The 25,207-nt window shown below is 43.6% G+C and overlaps 2 protein-coding genes across 2 annotated transcripts in view; one reads left to right on the top strand and one right to left on the bottom strand.

Moving 5' to 3' along the window:
• Positions 1-418: 418 nt before the first annotated feature.
• thap11 (THAP domain containing 11) lies at positions 419-4,490 on the bottom strand. The gene has a single exon (XM_080187075.1). It carries the CDS (start codon positions 3,321-3,323, stop codon positions 2,649-2,651), a length of 675 nt encoding a protein of 224 aa, XP_080043201.1. The 5' UTR covers positions 3,324-4,490; the 3' UTR covers positions 419-2,648.
• A 7,308-nt stretch (positions 4,491-11,798) lies between these two features.
• cenpt (centromere protein T) overlaps positions 11,799-25,207 on the top strand; it is a 94,994-nt gene continuing 81,585 nt past the window's right edge. The window contains exons 1-3 of the mRNA XM_080187985.1: positions 11,799-11,890; positions 22,356-22,471; positions 23,590-23,713. Coding sequence (XP_080044111.1) covers positions 22,374-22,471; positions 23,590-23,713 — 222 coding nt within the window. The 5' untranslated portion in view covers positions 11,799-11,890; positions 22,356-22,373. The remainder of the gene's footprint in view (positions 11,891-22,355; positions 22,472-23,589; positions 23,714-25,207) is intronic.

Below are 25,207 nucleotides of genomic sequence, written 5' to 3'. Positions count from 1 at the left end.
GTGCTTCGTGTATGAATAAAATGAGCCACAAAGTAGTTAGCACTGCAGCCTCTCTGCACCAGGGACCTGGGTTCAATTCTGGCCTCGGGTGACTGTCTGCATGGGTTTTCTCCGGGCTCTCTAGTTACTGCCACACTCCCAAGATGGCCAGGTTATGTTGATTCACAGTGAAAGTTCAATATTTGTGACAATATCGCTGCAAGCTTCAAGAAATAACCTCCAGTTAATTATTGGGATGTTTTACTTCCAGAATACAAGCAGTTATTACTCTCTTGTCATCATTACATTGTATTAATAACTTTTCAAATGTTACCACTACAAATGAATACTGTTGGTTAGCAAAACATAAATTCCAAGGAGAATAAGAGTGGCAAAACTCTTAACAGCTGAATGTAATATAAACAGAATCAAGAGAGAGAACAGTGAAATAAGAGACTTTATTTCATTTGAACATGACTTAATTACAGCAAAGCTCAAGTGGTTGTTAACATTGGAGGCACTGTCAGTTTGAATTGAACTTACTGGCAGCAACTGGTTATCTTAAATGATATATATTCAATTTATCACTGTTGCTGGCATGGTAGAACAAATCCGCATTAATGTAGCACCTTAACATGTGCTCTGGAAATCCCAAAGCATCTGACAACCAATGATGAATACTTTGGGAATTAGGATGCAATACAATTCAGGTAAAAGGATAATAAAGCTGATTGTAATGGTTGTATTCATGGCATATGGTACACCATGATACATACAATTCCTAAGTAATCAACTACAGATTATTTCCAGTAAAGCTGCAGTAATCATGTCACAACCATTAATCCTTCAATTTCAGCATCCTCACATAACGATTGCTGCCATTGGATTCAATACTTTATGTAATCAAAAGGAAAAAAACATAAAATGCCTAGAATATGAAGCAGGTCAGACTGCAACAGAAAGAGAATGCAGATTTCTGACATTTAATATAGATGTCCCTTTTTTCTGAACAGTGAGAACACCAGCACAAATGAGAAAGGCCAGAATCAGCAATGATGGACAACAGGATGAGAGACCAATGAAATTCACAAGTGATGAATGGAACTGTTTCAAAACTGACATTTCTGAAAGAAAAGTGTCAGTAATTTCCAGCATTTGCTTTTAAAAATACAAATACTTGTAGAGAAAACTATTGAAGTCATAAATCAAACCTTGAAACTAATAATTTAAAACAAAACTTTCCTTCTCTCCATCACTATAATTGCAGAGACCACAAGATAGCAATAAACTGTTTGAATTTTGTTTGTGTTTATTACCTAAAATATCATGAAGAATAATGTTTTGTGCTCACAGCAGGTATCTATTATTCTGCACACAATATAGGGCTATTGAAATAATTATTTACAATAATTCTTTAATTGTACCATGCAAGGTGCTCATTATGCATTTTAAGTAATGCATTATTGTAACATTTGAGACTAGTATTGTAAGTTCCAGAATTATTTTGATGCTTATTCCAACGTGTCAGACGGGCATCAATACAATTGTGGCATTACGTAGCCTGTGTTAATACAGCTGGTACATTCTCATGAATGCCATGATATCTTTCTGTAGTGATTACATTATAACTGGTTCTTCCAGTTTTCTATCAAAAAACAAACATTTTATCTATTCGCATGGTATTTTAGTCAAATTCAATTTAAAAATGTTTTAAACAGTAAGTGACTTATGAGTCTCCATGCATTATCAAATCATGAACAGATCTAGACCAGACTTTAGGAATTACCGATCTAAAAAATGTTCCAAAACACTTTATAAGAAATGTCATAGACATATGGACACAGAGCCAAAGACGATATTAAAAGGGGCGACTTAAAGCTTTGTCAGAGTTGCGTTTTAAGAAGAATCTAAATGAGAAAAGTCAGATGGAGGTTTACAAAGGTTTACCAACACCAGTCTAACCCAGCTACTGTATATCAGATTTAAATATTTTGTTCTATCTCTTTGCCTGTTCAATGTTTATAGTCTCACAATCCTATCAAAAACACTAAAAATTCAAAAAAGTAAAAATCTTATTAAACCAATTTACAAAGTATTTACTATACTTGTATGGTTATTCTTATACAGGAACTTCATGGAGAGGGCAATATACAAAATCATGTGGAGCTACGAAATTTATAGCATCATTATACTGAAACAAAAACATTGATTCGTAACATATATGTGTTCGATATGAAATGTTCGCGCGTCATTGTTGTGATATATTTGGGCTTTCTTTATGTGAAGTCATATGAGACTGACACTCGAGTGGGAAATGAATCCTTTTCGACATCTTGTTGCTTCACTGCTCCTAATGTTAATTTTGGTACTGCAACATGCAGAATGCACCCTTATGTGAAACAACCGACAACCACGGGTGCATCTCGCTTGGGACGTCTGGCGCACACACACACACACACACACACACAGATGAAGCAAGTGGTTGTCACAGTATGTTAACACATCTCAAATGTTCAAACCGATATAAGTTCTAATATCTCATGCCATAATGGGACATGATCCATGTATTTTTACTGTTTTGTGCCTTTTGTTTTGAATTTATCTCCCTCCTTGGGTCGGATATCTGCAAAATGTCCATGTAATATATATATATATATATAAACAAGCCGTCACATGCCGTGTTTCTTCCTGATGACCGACATGGACAGTAATTTCTCCTTGTTCCTCAGCTCCTCCCGCAGGATGGCCTCGCTGACCTTCAGCTGCCGGATGGTGCCTTTCATCTCCTTGATCTTCACCTCCATCAGGGCGATAATGTCCTTCTGCTCATTGAGCTTCCTGAGCAGCTCCTCGGAGGTGGTGGTGGAGGAGAGCGAGTAGGAGTGATCTAGGCACTCGGGAGCCTCCGGGCGAGGGACGGCGGCGGAGGCCGGGAGGGAGGGCGAGGAGGAGGAGGACGAGGAGGAGAAGAAGTAGGGTCCGGACAGGTCGATGGGCTTGACATCCTCGGGCCCGGGGCCGGCCGAGGCGGCGGCGGCGGTGGTGCTGGCCGGTGGCTTCTTGCGGGAGCGCCGGATCTTCCTCTCGTTGACCCCTCGGAGCGGGAAGATGGTGGGCACGTTGACCGAGTAGGTCTTCCTGCCGCCGGGGAAGTGGGCGCTGCACACCCGGTGCCCGGTGGTGGGGTAGAAGGTGCTGAAGCAGCCCGTCACCCCGGTGCGGGAGATGTTCTGCAGCCAGATCCGCCGCTGCTCCTCGTCCTTGGGGAAAGTGTAGAAGCGGAGCTCCCGGTCGCGGTGAGAGTTGTTGTAGCAGCCGGGCACGCAGCAGGTGAAGCCGGGCATCCTCCCGCCGCGATCCCCGGGGCCCAGCGCCGCCCCGCAGGCCCCTTTAGTCCAGGCCCGGCTCCCCGGACTCTCCTGTTCTCACGGTGCCCTCTCTCCCCCCTCCTCTCCCCCCCCGGGTTGATTTATTTTCCCCCCAGGCGCCGAGTTGGCTGCAAAGCCCAGGCCGCGCGGCGGAACTACATCTCCCAGAGTGCAGCGCGCCGCCCCAGCCACTTCCGGTCAGTCAGACAGCTGCTGTTGCAAAAGTTCTCAATCAAAGCAAACTTTCCCAAAAAAGTGCAAACCCCACTTTACAACTTCTGCTTGTGCTTGTGCAAACTTATATCTTCATGATTTGACTATTACTTCTGCAAATTCTACATTCATTTGTGTTTGCATTGTTATCACACAATACTTTTTTTTAAGGGAAAGAAAACAGAAAGTGCTGGAAAATTAAAAGCAAAATACTGCGGATTACAGACCCGAAACAAAAAAAAACAGAAAATGCTGAGTAATCTCAGCAGGTCTGACAGAATCTGTGGAAGTCAGGATGACCCTTCCTCTGACAAAGGGACATCCTAACCCAAAACATTGGCTCTATCAGATGCTGTCAGAAATGTTGGAAAATTCTTCTGCATCCATTAACCGTTCATTCCATTTGTTAAAAAAAACTCCGGAAATATGTGATTTTAAAGCATTTATTGGGTGGCAGCAGGGTGAAAGCTTAGTGCTTAGAGCTTTTCACAGAAACTTCATTGCGATGTTAATGTAAGTCTACTTGTGACACTAATAAAAAGTTAAGCTGATCTTTCTCTACACCGTATCCGTATCAGCAATACTATATTCTGCACTCTTCTTTCCGATGTACTTTATGAATAGTTTGTTTGTATCGCACACAAGAAACAATACTTTTCACTGTAAGGCAATACATGTGATAATAAAATACAATTCAGAAAAATTACAATTAAGATTACTGTTATGTTTTATTATCATTTAAGAGTGACTGCTTAAAAGTAATTTTTTTGATGAAAAATATTAGTATTTAACCGCCAATGAAGTTGCGAAAATACATTTCTACTAACAGTTATGAAATAAATATGAATGGAATATTTGCAATGCAATGAAAAGCGAAACAAAATACATGCATAATCACTGAAGATAATTGTATGACTTAAAATATTCAAATAAAATGGTTCAAAATCTTAAGTAAATCACAATCTGACAAAAAATTGTATTTCATTCTTATTGTATGATAAAGCACTCTTTCTTGTTCATTATTTGCAATTCAAGTTTCTGAAAGAAAAGGCGGAGGTGATCGTGGATGCCTTGGTGGTTATTTTCCAGACGTCGCTGGATTCCGGGGAAGTGCCGGAAGATTGGAAAGCGGCTAATGTTACGCCGTTGTTTAAGAAGGGTGGCAGGCAAAAGGCAGGGAATTATAGGCCGGTTAGTTTAACGTCTGTTGTAGGTAAAATGTTAGAATCCATCATCAAGGAGGAAATAGCGAGGCACCTTGAGAGGAATTGCTTGATAGAGCAGACACAGCACGGTTTCGTTAAAGGGAAGTTGTGTCTGACAAATTTACTGGAGTTCTATGAGGATGTGTCTAGGGCGGTGGATGTGGTCTTTCTTGATTTTCAGAAGGCGTTTGACAAGGTACCTCACAGGTACCTTGCAGAAGGTCAGGGGACAGGGAGTTGGGGGTAGGGTGTTAGCGTGGGTAGAGGATTGGTTGTCAAATAGGAGGCAGAGAGTGGGGGTCAATGGGTGCTATTCGGATTGGCGGATGGTGACTAGTGGAGTGCCTCAGGGGTCGGTGCTGGGGCCTCAGCTATTTACCATTAATACAGATGATCTGGAGGAGGGAACCGAGTGTAGGTTGTCGAAATTTGCTGATGACACCAAGATTGGAGGAAAGGCAAATTGTGCGGAGGGTGTGGAGAGTCTACAGAAGGATCTAGATAGGCTGGGCGAATGGGCCAGGAAATGGCAAATGGAATTTAATGTTGGCAAGTGCGAGGTGGTCCACTTTGGTAGGAATAATGGTAGGAAGGATTATCACTTACGTGGCGAAAAACTGCAGCAGGCGACGGTGCAGAGGGACCTTGGGGTCCTTGTGCATGAGTTGCAAAAACCCAGCTTGCAGGTGCAGCAGGTGATCAGGAAGACGAATGGGATGCTGGCCTTCATAGCGAGGGGGATTGAATATAAAAGTAGGGAGGTCTTGCTGCGGCTGTATAAGGCATTGGTGAGGCTGCAGCTGGAGTACTGTGTGCAGTTTTGGTCGCCGTACTTACGCAAGGATATTTTGGCCTTGGAGGGAGTGCAGAGGAGGTTTACTAGGCTGATGCCGGAGTTGAGGGGGTTGAGCTATGAGGAGAGGCTGAATAAATTAGGCTTGTACTCGTTCGAGTTTAGAAGAATGAGGGGAGATCTCATTGAGACGTATAAGATGATGAATGGGATGGATAGAATAGAGGTGGAGAGACTCTTCCCACTCAGAAAGGATAGTAGGACTAGGGGGCACAGCCTCAAGATAAAGGGGGGTGCGGTTTAGAACGGAGTTGAGGAGGAACTTCTTCACTCAAAGGGTGGTGAATCTCTGGAATTCTCTGCCCGTTGAAGTGGTGGAGGCTACCTCGCTAAATATTTTTAAGACGCGGGTTGATGGGTTTTTGATAAGAGAGGGGATTAAGGGTTATGGGGAGCGGGCGGGAATGTGGAACTGAGCCACAACAGATCAGCCATGATCTTATTGAATGGCGGGGCAGGCTCGAAGGGCTAGATGGCCTACTCCTGCTCCTATTTCTTATGTTCTTATGTTCTTAAGTTGAACAAACACTTGTTGTGCATTCTCAACTGCTTGCAGACTTGCACTACTTTACAGGATGGCCAGACAGAATCAAGAGTTGACTGGTGCAGAGGGAGGTTGCAATGCTTAGGTTTGAAAGTTATAAATGAAGGGTTGACCTCAGCATAATTTAAAAGCACATCTAGAACTTGAATATATATTTACAAATGGATATGGTTGTCTTGTAGATATGATAGCTAACAAACATTGTGGAGGGTGCAGATTTCAAATCTCACCATGACACGTTCAAAATTAAATATAAGTAACCTGATAATTTGTTGGCTTGCACCACATGAAATAACCATGAAAATGCTGGATTGTTGTGAAAAACCAACTGTTTCAATAATATTCTATCTGGTTACAAATATTTATTACCTTTAGGGCAACTTGAATGGATAAAAGAAAATGTAATATTACCCTGAGAAAAAATTATATGTATAAAGATGTTGGTCTGTCACCAAATGGAAATATTTATTTACGGTGATCATTATAACCATCCAGGCAGGCTAGTGTATCATCAATTAACAATTTTATCCCAATATTTTATGTTTGAGTTGTGTAGGCAGCTCAACAGGAACTCCATATTGTCAGTCTGCTAAAACTGCACCTAACGAGCGCATCTTTTGGACTGTAGGAGGAAACCGAAGCACCCAGAGGAAACACACTGCAGATACAGGGAGAACGTGCAAGCTACACACAGACAGTGACCCAAGCTGGGAATTGAGCCCTGATCCCTAGCACTGAGGCAGCAATACTAACCACTGTGCTGCTCCTGTCTTTATTTTATTTATTTATTAGTCACAAGTAAGGCTTACATTAACACTGCAATGAAGTTATTGTGAAATTCCCCTAGTCACCACACTCCGGCGGCGCCTTTTCGTGTCAATGCACCTAACCAGCACATCTTTAAGGCTGTGGGAGGAAACTGAAGCACCCAGAGGAAACCCACGTGGACATGGAGAGATGTGCAAACTCCACACAGAGTGACCCAAACTGGGAATCAAACTCAGGTCCCTGGCGCTGTGAGGTAGCACTGTTAACCACTGTGGTCAGCACTGCTGCCTCACAACACCAGGAACCTAGGTTCAATTCCCAGCTTGGGTCACTGTGAGGAGTTTGCAATTCTCTCAATGTCTGCATGGGTTTCCTTTGGGTGCTTCAGTTTCCTCCCAGAGTCCAACTTGCAAATATAGTCCAAAGATGTGGGGTTTAGGTGGATTGACTATGCTAAATTGACCCTTAGTGTCAGAGGAACTGATTACTGTAAGTGCATGGGGTCGGACCTGTGTGTGATTGTGGCTGGTGCAGACTCAATGGGCTGAATGTACTCCAACTGTAGGGATTCTATGTGTACTGTACTAATTAAGAAAGCTAGATATGATTAGATCCTGATAACTGGTGGCATTGACTTGGTGAGGCATCATTCCTTGAAACCAACAGTTATTGTTAAGCGATATTTGAGCATTCATCTATTTTTCCTATAATAATTCTTTCCTACAATTCAACATAGTCACCCTGTCTATCATTCCACTACCTCTTTGTATCCCACCATTGCCTGGATAAGCTGCAATTTCTGTCAGTTAAACATTGGACAAAGCACTGTGCAATTAGTTGAGTTCTCAGAATAATGGGCCAGGACTTCCAGTCGCTGGAGGGGGCATATCTGGGAGGTATGCCTGAAGATGCGCTGTGGGACCCCTGGAGGTCCCCATCACACTGGCTGCATGGGAATTGTCTGGGAAGTTTAAACTTCTGATGGACAGTTACCTTGCACATGGAACCACATAAAACATTGATTAAAACTGCAGACTTCTCCTAGCTGAGTGATTACACAGGGGAAGTCAGAAGTTATAAAAGCACTTAATTCCTGGTAAACTATGGTACTGACCACCCTTCATTGGAACCCACCGATGACTACTGTCCTACCCCCTGACTGACTATCTGCACATTCCTAATCTATCCTACTCTCCCAACACATCCTAACCCCACCCAATCCATTATTGCCCTGCCGCACCCCCATCCTATCCACTTACCTCAAATCTTCCTTCTCAAAGTGCATATAAATACAGGGACCTTTAAACTTAGCCAGTTCACAGCAGATAGTGCCTTAAAGAACTTCACTTCCTACAACACTGCCGCATGGCCTTGGGAACCAGGTATGCCTCACGGGTCTCACCAGGCCCAGGTCAGTCAAGAAGTGTGCAGCTGCCAACCTGGGTAATCTGACTGTTCCACTCATAGAATCAATCAGAGAATCCTTACAATGCAGAAATATACCATTCGGCCCATCGAGTCTGTCCCAACTATCTCACTGAGCACCTTTCCCACGCCCATCCCCTATCCCTGTAATCCCACTCATTTACAGTGCTAATCCTCTTAACCTACACATCTTGGGGCACTAGGGACAATTTATCTAACCTGTACATCTTTGGACTATGGGAGGAAAACAAGAAATTATAGAATGAGAGAAAGCTAGCCAGAAACATAAAAATGAATAAAGTTTATTTCTTCATCACAAGTAGTCTTACATTAACACTGCAATGAAAATCCCCTAGTCACTAATCTCCAGCACCTGTTCAGATACACTGAAGGAGAATTTAGCATGGTTAATTCACCTAACCTGCATATCTTTGGACTGTGGGAGGAAACCCACAAAGACACAGGGAGAATGTGCAAACTCCACACAGACAGTGACCCAAGCCTGGAATCAAACCCAGGCCCATGGCACTGTGAGGTGCTGTGTACCACTGTGTCGCCTCATATAAGATTTTCTATAATTACTTAAAAGGGAAAAGAGTAGCCAAAGTGATTGTCCCTTTGAGAGTGAGAATGGGTAATTAATGGGAAACAGGGATACGGCTGAAGTATTGAATGGTTATTGTGTGTTTTTTGGGGAAGATGAAAAACATCCCAAGAATAGTAGAATATAAAGAGGTAAAAGAGAGAGGGGAACTTCAAACAATCACAATCACCAGGCAAAAGATACTCAAAAAACTATTGGGACTTAAAGACTGATAGTCCTCTGGACTTCATGACCTGTATCCTGGATCTTAAAATGAAAGGTTGCAGAGATAGTAGGTGCATTGGTTGTGATCTTTCAAAATTCCTTCGATTCTGGAAAGTTCTCAACAGATTGGAAAATGACAAATGTAAGAATTCTGTTCAAGAAAGGAGGGAGACAGAAATCTGGAGGCTGAAGGCCAATTAGCCTAATATCTGTCGAGGGTAAAAAGGTAGAATCCATTTTAAAAAGGTAATAGCTGGACATTAAGAAAATCATGCTGCAATCAGGCAAAACCAACATGCTTTCTTGAAAACGAAATTATGTTTGTCTAATTCATTAGAATTCTTTGAGGAAGAGATGAACAAAAGGGGAACATGTAGATGTAGAGTTCTTGAATTCCAAAAGGCATTTGATAAGGTACCACATCAAAGATTACTTCACAAAATAAGAGCACATGTTGTTGGGAATAACAAATTAGCATTGATTCAAAATTGGTTAGCTAACAGGAAGCTGAGAATAGGGATAAATGGGTCATTTTCTGGTTGGCAAACAGTAAATAGTAGAGTGTCACATGGATCAGTGCTGGGCCCTCAAATATTTACGATTTACTTGAATGACTTGAACGATAGGATTTAATGTATGGTAGCTCCATTTGCTGATGACAAAATGATAGATAGGAAATTAAGTTGTCAAGAGGACATAAAGGGTCCACAAAAGAATTTAGATAGGTTAAGTGCACGGCCAAAAATTTGGCAGATAATGAACTTGTCCATTTTGTCAGGAAGAGTAGAAAAACAACATAAATAGAAAGAGACTGCAGAATTCCATGTTACGGAGGGACCTGAGTGTCCTGATACATGAATTACTAAAAGGTAGACTGTAGGTAAAGCAAGTGATTAGGAAGGCAAATGGGACATCAGTGATTTTTGCAAGGGAAATCAAATATAAAAGTAGGGCAGTAATTAATACTGCAGCTGTATGGTGCTTTAGTGAGACTGCATCTGAAGTACCGTAAACAATTGTAATCTCCTTAATTAAAAAAGAATATAATCGCATTAGAAGCAGTTCAGAGAAGGTTCACTTGCCTGAATCCTGTGATGGATGGCTTAGATTATAAGGAAAAGGTGAGAATATTGGATCTATGCCCATCAGAGTTTAGAAGGATGAAATGTGATCTTATTGGATCATTTACGATTCTGAAGGGACATGATAGGATTGATACTGAGAGGGTGTTTCCCCTTGTGAGGAAGTCTAGAACTAAGGGACATGATTTAATATTTTTTCTTGGAATATTTCCATCAAGAATCAGCAAACCTCCTATTGTGAAGTGAAAGTGTTTCTTTAAACTGGACTGTAAAAGCTGAAAGAGTGACCTAATAGTTTTTTTTTAAACTTATGAAAGGCTATGAAAAAGTTACCATACATTCAGAAAAGTATTCTTTCTCACAGCCGAATCTCCACATCCTTTAAATGGATTTAGATAGTCGTTTGAAGAGCATAAGTAGGAAAGCAGGCTTAGCTAAATGCGGAGATAAAGCAATTTTGCTGATGCAGCAAAGTGCTTTTGCTGGAATATTCAAAATGTGGCTTCAACATAGGGTTCTCCCCATACGAGTTCCAAATAATATATTAATTGCTGGTTTACAAAATATATGTATAAATAGAGTAAAGCTTTATTGAAACCTGATACAGCTCTGCAAATTTAAACTAGGTTTCCTGTATATATGTCACTGCTGCCAACCTGTTCCTCTGAGTATCTAGAGCACAGTTAGAAGTCTCACAACACCAGGCTTATTTGGTAGCAGTAGCTTTCGGACCCTCAAGCGCCTTCTTCAGGTGTTCACAAATAGTTCATACAACGAGACAAACTCAATTTACAAGATAATGGTTGGAATGAGAGTTTTTTTTTACAGGTAATCAAGTCTTAAAGGTACAAACAATGTGAGTGCAGAGAAGGTTAAGCATAGGTTGCAAGCCCAGGCAAGTTACAGAGAGTGAACCCAAGAACCCAACAGACATGAACCCAAACACACTATCTGTAACCCCCACGACTTGTCTGGGCTTGCAAAATCTCACTAACTGTCCTGGCTTAAGACAATTCACATCTCTTTAACCTGTGCTTAACACGCTCTCCACTCACATCGTCTGTATCTTTAAGACTTGATTATCTGTAAAGACTCACATTCAACCCATTATCTTGTAAATTGAGTTTGTGTTTTTATATGCCCTGTTTGTGAACACATGTCCTCGCTCACCTGAAGAAGGAGCTTAAGGCTCCGAAAGCTAGTGCTGCCAAATAAACCTGTTGGACTCTAACCTGGTGTTGTGAGATTTCTTACTGTGCCCACCCCTGTCCAACGCAGGCATCTCCACATCATATCTAAAGCAGCCAGCTGGCCACAGTCAGTGTCGCTCAGCGCTGAAAAGAGATCGTTAACTTTGATAAGAAAGCCAGTAGAAGGTATAAAATTGGGTCGCTAATCTAAAAAGTTCTGGAATTCCCCAGCTAACTCACCCCAGTGAGAAGCGGCAGGAAACAAAACTACATCTCCCAGAGCCCACTGCGGGGCGGATGAGGTCATGACCCTGTATTTCCGGCGGCATGTTCTCGCGAGAAGCAGTTGAATTATGAGGGTGGCGCGAGACGGGTTTGAGCGGGTGGACGGTTGAGCAGCTCAGAGAGCGGAGCGGACTGGAGGCTTCACAACAAAACCCCAGGCCTAGCAGCAGGTGAATTTATCGTCAATTAAAGAAAGGGCCCGATTGTAACTCACTCAGAGTTAAAGTCAAGAGAGTGTATGTGGAGCCCAACCGCTGCGTAGTGGACACTGATCTGGTAATCAGTGTACTTTCCTAGGGAACTGAGCCGGTAACCGGCGCAGCGACCCGAGGACCTGAGCCGGTAACCGGTGCAGCGACCCGCGGACCTGAGCCGGTAACCGGCGCAGCGACCCGAGGACCTGAGCCGGTAACCGGAGTTCAACTCAGAGTCAAAGTAGAGGGAGTCTATGTGGAGCCTAAACGCTGTGCCACGGACGCTAACTTGGTAATCTGGACACCTACGAAGCAACTGATCTAGTTACCAGTGCATCTTCCCAGGGAACTGACCTAGTAATCAGTGCACCTTATGAACATAAGAAATAGGAGCAGGAGTAGGCCATCTAGCCCCTCGAGCCTGCCCTGCCATTCAATAAGATCATGGCTGATCTGTCGTGGCTCAGTTCCACATTCCCACCCTCTCCCCATAACCCTTAATCTCCTTGCCTATCAAAAACCTATCAACCCGCGTCTTAAATATATTTAGCGAGGCAGCCTCCACCACTTCAACGGGCAGAGAATTCCAGAGATTCACCACCCTTGGAGTGAAGAAGTTCCTCCTCAACTCCGTTCTAAACCGCGCGCCCCCCCCCCCCCCCCCCCCCAATCTTGAGGCTGTGCCCTCTAGTCCTACTGTCCTTTCTGAGCAGGAAGAGTCTCTCCACCTCTATCCTATCCATTCCCATTCATCATCTTACACGTCTCAATGAGATCTCCCCTCATTCTTCTAAACTCTAATGAGTACAAGCCCAGTTTATTGAGCCTCTCCTCATAGTTCAACCCCCTCAACTCCGATATCAACCTAGTAAAACTCCTCTGTACTCCCTCCAAGGCCAAAATATCCTTGCGTAAGTACGGCGACCAAAACTGCACACAATACTCCAGCTGCGGCCTCACCAGTGCCCTATACAGCTGCAGCAAGACCTCCCTACTTTTATATTCAATCCCCCTCGCTATGAAGGCCAGCATCCCATTCGCCTTCCTGATCACCTGCTGCACCTGCAGGCTGGGTTTTTGTGACTCATGCACAAGGACCCTGAGGTCTCTCTGCACCGTTGCATGCTGCAGTTTTTCGCCATGTAAGTAATAATCCTTCCAACCAAAGTGGACAACTTCACATTTGCCAACATTAAATTCCATTTGCCAGTTCCTGGCCCATTCGCCCAGCCTATCTAGATCCTTCTGCACCCTCTGCACAATTTGTCGTTCCACCAATCTTGGTGTCATCAGCAAATTTCGACACCAAACACTCGGCTCCCTCCTCCAGATCATCTATATAAATGGTAAATAGCTGGGGCCCCAGCACCGACCCCTGGGGCACTCCACGAGTCACCAACCGCCAATCCGAATAGCACCCATTGACCTCCACTCTCTGCCTCCTATTTGACAGCCAATCCCCTATCCACACTAACACCCTACCCCCAACTCCATGCCCCCTGACCTTCTGTAATAACCTCTTGTGCGGCACCTTATCAAATGCCTTCTGAAAATCAAGAAACACCACATCCACCGGCTCTCCTCTATCCACTGCCCTAGACACATCCTCATAGAACTCCAATAAATTCGTCAGACATGACTTCCCCTTAACGAAACCGTGCTGCGTCTGCTCTATCAAACAATTCTCCTCAAGATGCCTCGCTATTTTCTCCTTGATCACGGATTCTAACATTTTACCTACAACAAATGTTAAACTAACCGGCCTATAATTCCCTGCCTTTTGCCTACCACCCTTCTTAAACAACGGCGTAACATTAGCCGTTTTCCAATCTTCCGGCACTTCCCCGGAATCCAGCGAGGTTTAGAAAATAATCACCAAGGCATCCACTATCACCTCCGCCATTTCCTTCAGAACCCTCGGATGCATTCCATCCGGTCCTGGGGACTTGTCCACAATCAGCCCCTCCAGTCTGTTGAGCACTGCCTCTCTAGTAACAATAATGTCATTCAGGCCCTCCAGTCCTACCATCTTTCCATCGCTAACACCCAGCAAATTATTCACGTCCTCCTCCGTGAAGACCGAAACAAAAAAGTTATTCAAGGCCTCAGCCATTTCCCTATCCCCTACCACTAAGTCCCCCCTCTCATCATCTAAGGGTCCAACGTTCACCCTAGCCAGCCTCTTTTTATATATTTATAAAAACTCTTACTGTCCTTTTTTATATTAAGTGCTAGCCCAGCTTCATAGTTTATCCTACCTTTCTTTATCAACTTCTTTGTCATTCTTTGTTGACATTTAAACCTCTCCCAATCCTCTTCTCGCCCACTACTCTTAGCTACTCTAAACGCATCCGCTTTTAATTTAACACTTTCCTTTAGAACATAAGAACATAAGAAATAGGAGCAGGAGTAGGCCATCTGGCCCTTCGAGCCTGCCCCGCCATTCAATAAGATCATGGCTGATCTGTCGTGGCTCAGTTCCACTTTCCCGCCCTCTCCCCATAACCCTTAATCCCCTCTCTTATCAAAAACCCATCAACCCGCTTCTTAAAAATATTTAGCGAGGCAGCCTCCACCACTTCAACGGGCAGAGAATTCCAGAGATTCACCACCCTTTGAGTGAAGAAGTTCCTCCTCAACTCCGTTCTGAACCGCCCCCCCTTTATCTTGAGGCTGTGCCCCCTAGTCCTACTGTCTTTTTTGAGCGGGAAGAGTCTTTCCACCTCTATCCTATCCATCCCATTCATCATCTTATACGTCTCAATGAGATCTCCCCTCATTCTTCTAAACTCTAACGAGTACAAGCCTAGTTTATTCAGCCTCTCCTCATAGCTCAACCCCCTCAACTCCGGTATCAGCCTAGTAAACCTCCTCTGCACTCCCTCCAAGGCCAAAATATCCTTGCGCAGGTGCGGCGCCCAAAACTGCACACAGTACTCCAGCTGCGGCCTCACCAGTGCCCTATACAGCTGCAGCAAGACCTCCCTACTTTTATATTCAATCCCCCTCGCTATGAAGGCCAGCATCCCATTCGCCTTCCTGACCACCTGCTGCACCTGCAGGCTGGGTTTTTGCGACTCATGCACAAGGACCCCGAGGTCCCTCTGCACCGTCGCCTGCTGCAGTTTTTCGCCACGTAAGTAATAGTCCTTCCTACCATTCTTCCTACCAAAGTGGACCACCTCACACTTGCCAACATTAAATTCCATTTGCCATTTCCTGGCCCATTCGCCCAGCCTATCTAGATCCTTCTGCAGACTCTCCACACCCTCCGCACAATTTGCCTTTCCCCCAATCTTGGTGTCATCAGCAAATTTCGACACCCTACACTCGGTTCCCTCCTCCAGATCATCTATATAAATGGTAAATAGCTGAGGCCCCAGCACCGACCCCTGGGGCACCCCACTAGTCACCAACCGCCAATCTGAATAGCACCCATTGACCCCCACTCTCTGCCTCCTATTTGACAACCAATCCTCTATCCACGCTAACACCCTACCCCCAACTCCATGTCCTCTGACCTTCTGCAGTAACCTCTTGTGAGGTACCTTATCAAACGCCTTCTGAAAATCCAGAAAGACCACATCCACCGGCTCTCCTCTATCCACCGCCCTAGACACATCCTCATAGAACTCCAGTAAATTTGTCAGACACGACTTCCCTTTAATGAAACCGTGTTGCGTCTGCCCTATCAAGCAATTCCCTTCAAGATGCCTCGCAATTTCCTCCTACCTCCTTCGTTATCTACAGCTGATTATCCCTCCTCCTACGATCCTTTTTAACCATCGGAATAAATTTCTGCTGAGCACCAAGAAAGATCTCCTTAAAGATCCTCCACTGTTCCTTGGCAGACCTACCTTCCAACGTGCTCCCCCCATCAACATTCGCCAATTCCTCTCTCATCCTACCGTACTCCCCTCTGTTCAAACAAAGGACGCGTGTCCGGGAACCCACTTTCTCCTCCTCCATCTGCATCAGAAACTCCACCATACAATGATCACTCTTCCCAAGAGGATCCTTCACCACAAGGTCCCTAATTCTACCTGCCTCATTACATAACACCAGATCCAAGATAGCTCGCTCCCTCGATGGCTCCAACACACACTGTTCCAGGAAACTATCCCGGCAGCATTCCAAGAACTCTTCCTCAAGCCCACCGCGTCCAACATGGGTCGACCAATCAATATGTAGATTGAAATCCCCCATAATTCCGTGGATAGGTTTATGGATGGAAAGGGTTTGGTTTAGGTTAGAGGGTCATTGCTTTTTCACTGGTTGGCGCAACATCGTGGGCCGAAGGGCCTGTTCTGCGCTGTAATGTTCTATGTTCTATAATTATCGCCGTTCCATTCCTGCACGCTGCATTTATTTGCGCGTTAACAGCCCGCCCCACCTCCAGATCATTATTTGGGGGCGTATAAACGACACCCACCAGCGTCTTCCTCCCTTTGCTGTTCCTAATCTCCACCCACAACGATTCCATTTTCTGCTCTTTGGCTCCTATATCATCCCTTGATAGCATCAGACCCTTTTTCGTCCCGCCTATCCTTCCTAAACACCTGATACCCCTATACATTCAGCTCCCAGTCCCTGTCACCTTGCAGCCACGTCTCTAATGGCCACCAGATCATATCCATTTGTGCTGATCTGCGCCACCAGCTCATTCACTTTATTCCGAATGCTTCGTGCATTCAGATAAAGTGTCTTCATCCCAGCCTTCACCTGTACCCTATTTGCCAGAACGCCACCAACCATACTCACGCTCCCTACTCCTTTTATTATTGGGACATCCTTGGCCTCTTCCCTTACCTGTACCTTCTCCTTTACTTTAGCCCCTGTAATTTCACCTACCCTCGTGCACACACCCCCCCCCCCCCCCCCCCCCCCCCCCAATTAGTTTAAAGCCCTATCTACAGTCCTTCCTCAGGAACTGATCTGATGATCAGTAATCGGGAAACTGACTTAATAACCAAGGAACTAATCAAGGGAACTCATCTAGGATATTGACCTAGTGGAAAAGTACACCAATCTTGTAACCAGGGAACTGACCTTGCAGCCCAGAAACTGATCTAATAACCAGAGAACTGTCTGAGGAAACTGACCAGGGATGGGTACAGGCAACTCGCCCAAGAAACGTAACTGGTCACCAGCCAATTAATCCAGGGAGCAGACCTGAGCAACCAAGCCAGGAAACTAGGCAGGTAACCAAGACACTAGCCTAGGGAGCATCTTCCAATCTAGGGAACTGACCTGAGAAACGTATCTAGGGAACTTTACTGTAATCCGGGCAACTGATTGAGATAACTGACATGGTAACCTGATATCAAGATGTAGAGATGCTGGTGTTGGACTGGGGTAAACACAGAAAGAAGTCTGACAACACCAGGTTTAAGTCCAACCGATTTATTTGATAGTAAACTCACAAGCTTTCGAGGTTTGCCTCTTCGTCAGGCGAATGGAGAATTCTGGCCTCAGACAGAGCATATAAAGCACAGACAGTTTACAGATTGCTGATTGGAATGCGAATCTTTACACCTAACCTGCTGTTCAAGTCTTAAAGTGGCCGACAATGTGAGTGGAAGGAGCACTGATCACAGGTTAAAGAGATGTGTATTGTCTCCAGACAGTACAGGAAGTGAGGTTTTGCAAACCCAGGCAAGTCATGAGGGTTACAGATAGTGTGATATGAACCCAAGATCCCTGTTGAGACCATCCTCGTGCGTGGAACTTGGCTATCAGTCTCTGCTCAGCGACACTGCGCTGTCGTGTGTCGTGAAGGCTGCCTTGGAGAATGCTTACCCGAAGGTCAGAGGCCGAATGCCCGTGACCACTGAAGTGTTCGCCAACAGGAAGGGAACAGTCTTGCCTGGTGATTGTCGAGCGATATTCATTCATCTGTTGTCGTAGTGTCTGCATGGTCTCCCCCAGAGTACATGCTTCGGGTCATCCTTTCTTGCAACGTATCAGGTAGACAACGTTGGCCGAGTTGCAAGAGAATGTACAGTGTACCTGGTGGATGGTATTCTCATGTGTGATGATGTCATCCATGTCGATGATCCGGCATGTCTTGCAGAGGTTGCTGTGGCAGGGTTGTGTGATATTGTGGTCACTGTTCTCCTGAAGGCTGGGTAGTTTGCTGCGAACAATGGTCTGAGGTTGCGTGGTTGTCTGAAGGCAAGAAGTGGGGGTGTGGGGATGGCCCTGGCGAGATGTTCATCTTCATCAATGATATGTTGAAGACTTCGGAGAAGATCACCAGGCAAGACTGTTCCCTTCCTGTTGGCGAACACTTCAGTGGCCTCGGGCATTCGGCCTCTGACCTTCGGGTAAGCATTCTCCAAGGCGTCCTTCACGACACATGACAGTGCAGAGTTGCTGAGCAGAGACTGATAGCCAAGTTCCGCGTACATGAGGATGGTCTCAATAGGGATCTTGGGTTCATGTCACACTATCTGTAACCCCCGTGACTTGCCTGGGTTTGCAAAACCTCACTTATTGTACTGTCTGGAGACAATACACATCTCTTTAACCTGTGATCAGTACTCCTTCCACTCACATTGTCGGCATGAATAGCAGGTTAGGTGTAAAGATTCGCATTCTAATCAGTAATCTGTAAACTATCTGCTTTATATGCTCTGTCTGAGGCCAGAACTCTCCATTCACCTGACGAAGAGGCAAACCTCGAAAGCTTGTGAGTTTACTATCAAATAAATAAATACTATCAAACTGCAGCAGGCGACGGTGCAGAGGGACCTCGGGGTCCTTGTGCATGAGTCGCAAAAACCCAGCCTGCAGGTGCAGCAGGTGGTCAGGAAGGCTAATGGGATGCTGGCCTTCATAGCGAGGGGGATTGAATATAAAAGTAGGGAGGTCTTGCTGCAGCTGTATAGGGCATTAGTGAGGCCGCAGCTGGAGTACTGTGTGCAGTTTTGGTCGCTGCACTTACGCAAGGATATTTTGGCCTTGGAGGGAGTGCAGAGGAGGTTTACTAGGCTGATATCGGAGTTGAGGGGGTTGAGCTATGAGGAGAGGCTGAATAAACTAGGCTTGTACTCGTTAGAGTTTAGAAGAATGAGGGGAGATCTCACTGAAACGTATAAGATGATGAATGGGATGGATCGGATAGAGGTGGAGAGACTCTTCCCGCTCAGAAAGGACAGTAGGACTAGGGGGCACAGCCTCAAGATAAAGGGGGCACGGTTTAGAACGGAGTTGAGGAGGAACTTCTTCACTCAAAGGGTGGTGAATCTCTGGAATTCTCTGCCCGTTGAAGTGGTGGAGGCTACCTCGCTAAATATTTTTAAGACGCGGGTTGATGGGTTTTTGATAAGCGAGGGGATTAAGGGTTATGGGGAGAGGGCGGGAAAGTGGAACTGAGCCACAACAGATCAGCCATGATCTTATTGAATGGCGGGGCAGGCTCGAAGGGCTAGATGGCCTACTCCTGCTCCTATTTCTTATGTTCTTATGTAAATCGGTTGGACTTAAACCTGGTGTTGTCAGACCTCTAACCCGATATCAACCCAGGGAACTGATCGAATAACTTGTGCACTGATAACCTGGTAACCAGGAATTAATCCTGTAAGTTGATCGCTGATTTCGGAAATGAACCGTAGCACTGATTCAGAGAACTAACCTTATAAGTGTGGCGCAAAGCCTTTAATTGTTGAAGTCGCCCAGAGAATTGACCTAGTGACTGAGAACCAACTGTGTAATCAGGGAAGGGACCCAGGACTTTGAATCTGCATTGCAGGGCACAATGCATAACAAGTCCTTAACCCAAAGACCTGACTCTAACCTGGGTGCTGACAGTAATACAAAGAAAGAACAGTACAGCACAGGAACGGTCCTTTGGCCCTCCAAGCCTGCGCTTATCCTATCTAGACCAACGGCTTATGTCCCTCTATTCCCCATCTGTATATGTGCCTATCCAGATAAGTCATAAATGTCGCTAACAGATCTGCCTCAATCACCTCACTTGGCAGTGCATTCCAGACCCCCACCACCTTCTGTATAAAAACTTCCCTCGCACATCTCCAGTAAACCTTCTCCTTCCCCCGCCCCCCAATCTTGAACTTGTACCCCCTTGTAATTGTTATTTCTGTCCTGGGGAAGAACTTTCAACTGTTCCCTCTATCTGTACCCCTCATAATTTTATAAGCTTCTATCAGGTTGCCCCTCAGCCTTTGTCTTTCCAGGGAGAACAATTTCACTTTATTTAAACTCTCCTCCTAGCTAATACCCTCCATACCAGGCAACATCCTGGTAAACCCCTTCTGTACTCTCTCCAAAGCCTCCACATCCTTTTGGTAGTGTGGCAACCAGAATTAGACACAGTATTCCAAATGTGGCCTAACCAATGTTTCATACAACTGTAACATAAGTTGCCAATTTTTATACTGGATGCCCTGTCCAATGAAGGCAGGCATGCCACATGTTTTCTTAGCCACCTTTTCCATCTGTGCTGCCACTTTTAAGGATTTGTGGACCTGTACATCCAGATCTCTGTGTGTCCATGCTCCTGATGGTTTTGCCATTTATTTTATCGCTCCTATCTGAATACCAAAATGCATCACCTTGCATTTGCCCGGATTAAATTCCATCTGCCATTTCTCTGCCTAATTTTCAAGTCAATCTATATCCTGCTGACAGTCCTTTGGCCCTCCAAGCCTGCGCTGATCCTATCTAGACCAACGGCTTATGTCCCTCTATTCCCCATCTGTACATGTGCCTATCCAGATAAGTCATAAATGACGCTAACAAATCTGCCTGAATCACCTCACTTGGCAGTGCATTCCAGACCCCCACCACCCTCTGTATAAAAACTTCCCTCGCACATCTCCAGTAAACCTTCTCCTTCCCCCACCCCCCAATCTTGAACTTGTACCCCCTTGTAATTGTCTGCAACTCCGCCAATCATATTCAAATTCCGGTTTAATCTGATGATCCAAGCACCAAATTCAGTAACTCAGGGAACTGACTGCATATTTGGAGCTGAGGCATCAACCACAGCCAAAACAGAACTGGTCTTTTATCTCACTGATTAATGGCCTGGCTTTCCATAATTCGATTCCTATGTTTATCAGCTGCAGCTCAAAAGTAATGCCATTGACATTTCTCTGATAAGGCATGGAATAAATGGAAATATTTTCATTAATGCCACAGTGACACCTGCCAGCCTTAACCATGTAGATAATTACCTGAAAATTGCTGCGTTCTTTGGCTAATATTACCAGATCTATTATTATTGTAGAAAATTCATTTTTGAAGGCTATGTTGCAGGAAATGTAATTTCAATATTAAGTAGTTCTTTCAAATATTAAATTTGAATTTGATTTTTCAGACTTCTTAATGTAGAGATATCATTCATTTTCTTAGTGTTTGCAGGTTCATTTTGTTAGAATACTGTTTCCACAACATAAATCTTTTTCCCCTCCAATTCGATAGCTTATGATGAGATGCTGTTTCATGAGTGCTGCTGTACTTTATTATTGTGTTTATTTGAGCAAAAAAAAATGGGTATTCAACTCTTAGAGTATGACAGCATAGTGGCATATGGACTTTAACATAGCAATGCATTTAGGGGGTCAGACAGTGAAAGGGAAAGTACTGAAATGTGTGAATGAAATGCATAGGTCCCTAAAGGTAGTAGTACAGGTACATGAGGTTGTACAGTAGGCATGTGAAATGTTCTCCTTCATTGGCAGAGGTATAGAATACAAAAGTAGGGATATGATGATGAAACTATGTAAAACATTGATGAGACCACAACCAGAGTATTGTATGCAGTTCTGGTCACCACGTTATAGGAAGGATGTAATTGCTGTGGAAAGAGAAAATAATTTACTAGAATGTTACCAGGGCTGGAAAATTGTTGCTATGGGGAGAGGTGGGTTGTTTTCCTTGGAACAGGGAAGGCTGAAGGTGACATGATTTGAGGTATACAAAATTGAGGGGTGGGAAGAAAGTAGTCAGCAGGAACTTGTTTCGCTTGGCAGAGTGTTTTTTAAAAAAAGCAGGGGTCAGAGATTGAGCCAAGTGGCAGAATGATTAGCGGGAACATGAGGAAAACCTTTCTTTAATGCGGAGAGTGGTGGGTGTCTGGAATTTGCTGTCTCAGTTAATGGTGAAGGCAGAGACCCTAAACTTATTTATGAAGTACTTGGATCTGAACTTTAAGCGCTGTAAGTTGCAGGGCGGTGGGCCATGTGCAGGAAGATGGGATTAGAAAGGGAACCTGGGTGTCTTTGGGCTGGCGTGGACAAAATGGGCCCTTCTATACTGTATCATTTCTATGGTTCTAAGTAATGTTGTATTGAATTTTTCACTAAAACTATCAGCTTCTAAATTCCAAGAAAATAAGAATTTCCAGACTTTCTGGGTTAACTATAGATGACTGGGTGGAGCAAAATACTTATATTGACTGATTTTGTTTCAGCAGATTTTTCTAATCAATAAGATGGATTCTTTACCTGAGGATATGACGATGCGCACCCTAATTAAGGGTATGATTGCTGATGAGGTTCCACAGAGTATGGTACATCCAGGAAAAAAAAGGTTAGAATGTTACCTTCCCAATTAGTTATCTGTCCACCTCCCTCCAAGTCCAGGGCATTCATTTTTGAGATACATTAATATCACCTCAGTTACACAAAGAAGGGTTAACATTTCAAGGCTCCAGGTTTCAATCTCTAAGGATGCATGATTTTGTCAGTTTTGCAGCTACAGTCGCTGAGGGGTGAAAGCATTGGTTTTGAAATTGAATGTCATTTTGTTGTACAGAGTCATTCTCTCTCAGTGCTGTTTAAAGCTATCCTGGAACTATTTTCCATCACTTGGATCTCCTGTGCTCTGAGAGAGATTTTGTTCAGATAAGTGCAAGGTTTCAAAAAACATCCCTCAAGCTCCACTTCAATTATTAACCGGTATTGCTCCTTGGCAGAATTTGGGGTATTTGTTTTTGTGGTGTTTTGAATTTCATGAGAGATCCAGTTTTCAACTCTGAAGGAAATTGATGTTTTTTTGATTAATGCAAAATTATATGTAAATGATGCATGGATAACTTAAACTGCTTTAGTGTTACTGTTGTTGCTCCAGGACTATGGTACTTGGAGATCTCCAAGCACTAATCTGTTAAGAATATGATGAGGGGTGCCATTGGAGAATCAATAGGAATGAACTAAACATTTTGTGCTACATCAGCTGTCAGCACTTTGGACACTGGGACAGTCAAATCCAGAGTGCTGTATGCATTGATAATTTAGCATTGCTGATGGGAAAGCTATTTGTCTGCTAACATTGGCACACTAATTTAAAAAAACACTGCCAGGATAGAAGCTACATTCTTGATGGCAGGGAAAACTGCTTTGAGTCTCTTGTCACATGTATCAAATGACTTGCCATTTTATTGCTGAACTCAGTATTGGCTTGCTGATATATAATTGCTTTGCTGCATTAATCTGACTCATCATTTTTCTGTGGGCAGCTTAGTGAATGGCATAATTAGGACTAAAGGTGTATAGACAATCATCATGTGTCCCAGAGGGAATTGGCTGTTTACACAAAGCTTAACAAATATTTTAACCAGAAAAAATTTGATCCACAGTTAGCACGATGTGACACCTACAGATTATTCTTTGCTGGATTTGTAGAACGTAATTATTTTTCTCTTCAAGCAGTAGGTTACAGAAAAAGGCAAGTTCTCCCGAAAAGCTCATTAATATAGAGCAGTCTCCAACTATGGTTCTTCGTAGCCAAATTAAAGCAAAACAGAGAAATTGTGTGAAGTATGATACTGCTGTGAGTAACAAACAATTTTTTATGCAATTTCACGTGAAACCAACATTAGTTTATTTAAATCTATTGTTGTGAAGAGTTTATGAATATACGAGTTGGAATAAACTGTCCAACCCACTGAGCATGTTCCACAATTCAGCTTGATTGTGGCTGATCATCTACCTTAGTGTCATTTTCCCATGCTAGCTTCATAACACTCAATGTCATTAAGCATCAAGAAATCTGTCAGTCTGTGTCTTGACCATGCTCGTTGGCAGCACTTTCACAACCCACTGGTGGACAGAATTGCCAAGATTCACTACCTTCTGAGTGAAGACATTCCTCCTCATTTAATACAAAGTAGTTTGTCCCTTTTTCTGAAGCAGTGCCCTCTGGTTCTAGACACCCTATTTGGGGAAAAGATCCTTTCTACTTCTACCCTGTCTGGTGCATTACAAATTTTGTAAGTTTAAATAAGATCACATTCTTTGCAACTTGACAGAATACAGCTCCAATCTCATCACAGTATTATCACAGGACAATCCCACCATAAATGACTTGGTGAGCCTCTCTTGCACTCTCTCTCTGTGGCACGTATATCCTTCCTTAGATAAAGGGACCAAACCTATACACAGTACACCAGGTGTGATCTAACTAAGGTTTTGTACAATATTGCAAGAGGATTTAGTGTACAGGAGTAAAGATGTCTTTCTTCAAAAGGCAAATATACATTTAGACTTTGTAATTGCTTATTGCATGTTACCTTGAACAAGAACACCCAGATGTAAGCCTACTTGTGACTAATAAATAAACTTTTACTTTAAGCAATTAATCATTTCATAGTCACCATTACTGTGACTAGCTTTATATTATAAATTCATTAGTTGAATCACTAGAACCAGTCTAATGATGTTACCTATGCTACCATCTTCCTCTCACGTTCACCCAGATTCACTCATTTATGTTTACCTAGACCTGTCCTCGAGGGTTCGCCTGGTCTGGTCTGGTCTTCATTGGCCCTTTTGCCCGGTCTCATCCAGCCGCCCACAGCTCACTCATGCATGGATGCTTGCTCCTATGCGGTTGCGCCCAGCATTTCTTCAACCATATTTGCTAAAATAGTTCTCTTCCACCATTTGTAACATGATTATTATGTTCAGTGCACTGATACAGTTATATGAATAGACCATTGATATTCCATTCAGTTACATTAGTAGACAGTAAATACAGTCTATTGCTATATCTTGAACTCAGTTAATTAAGCCTAAGGCATGCTTGTAACATTTTTGGTAGCACAATTACAATCAGAGTTTAATAATACAATTCAAAATATCCAAACAACCTAGTCATTTCAAATTGTCCTTTTCCTGTTTCCTATTGTTAAACCATATGTTTCATTTATGGGCTTGGTTATTTTTAAACCATTTTAATTCTTTAATTAATCTTTATGAATTGTTTTGATCTTTGATTTTTCTGACTTCTCACCCTTTGTCTCATTGCATGTCTAGTTTCATACAA

This window comes from Carcharhinus amblyrhynchos, chromosome 4 (assembly GCF_965287045.1).
Source record: "Carcharhinus amblyrhynchos chromosome 4, sCarAmb.v2.hapA, whole genome shotgun sequence".
Lineage (NCBI taxonomy): Eukaryota > Metazoa > Chordata > Chondrichthyes > Carcharhiniformes > Carcharhinidae > Carcharhinus > Carcharhinus amblyrhynchos.
The sequence above is the reverse complement of the archived record's forward strand: the minus strand, read 5'-3'. Positions and strand labels throughout refer to the sequence as shown.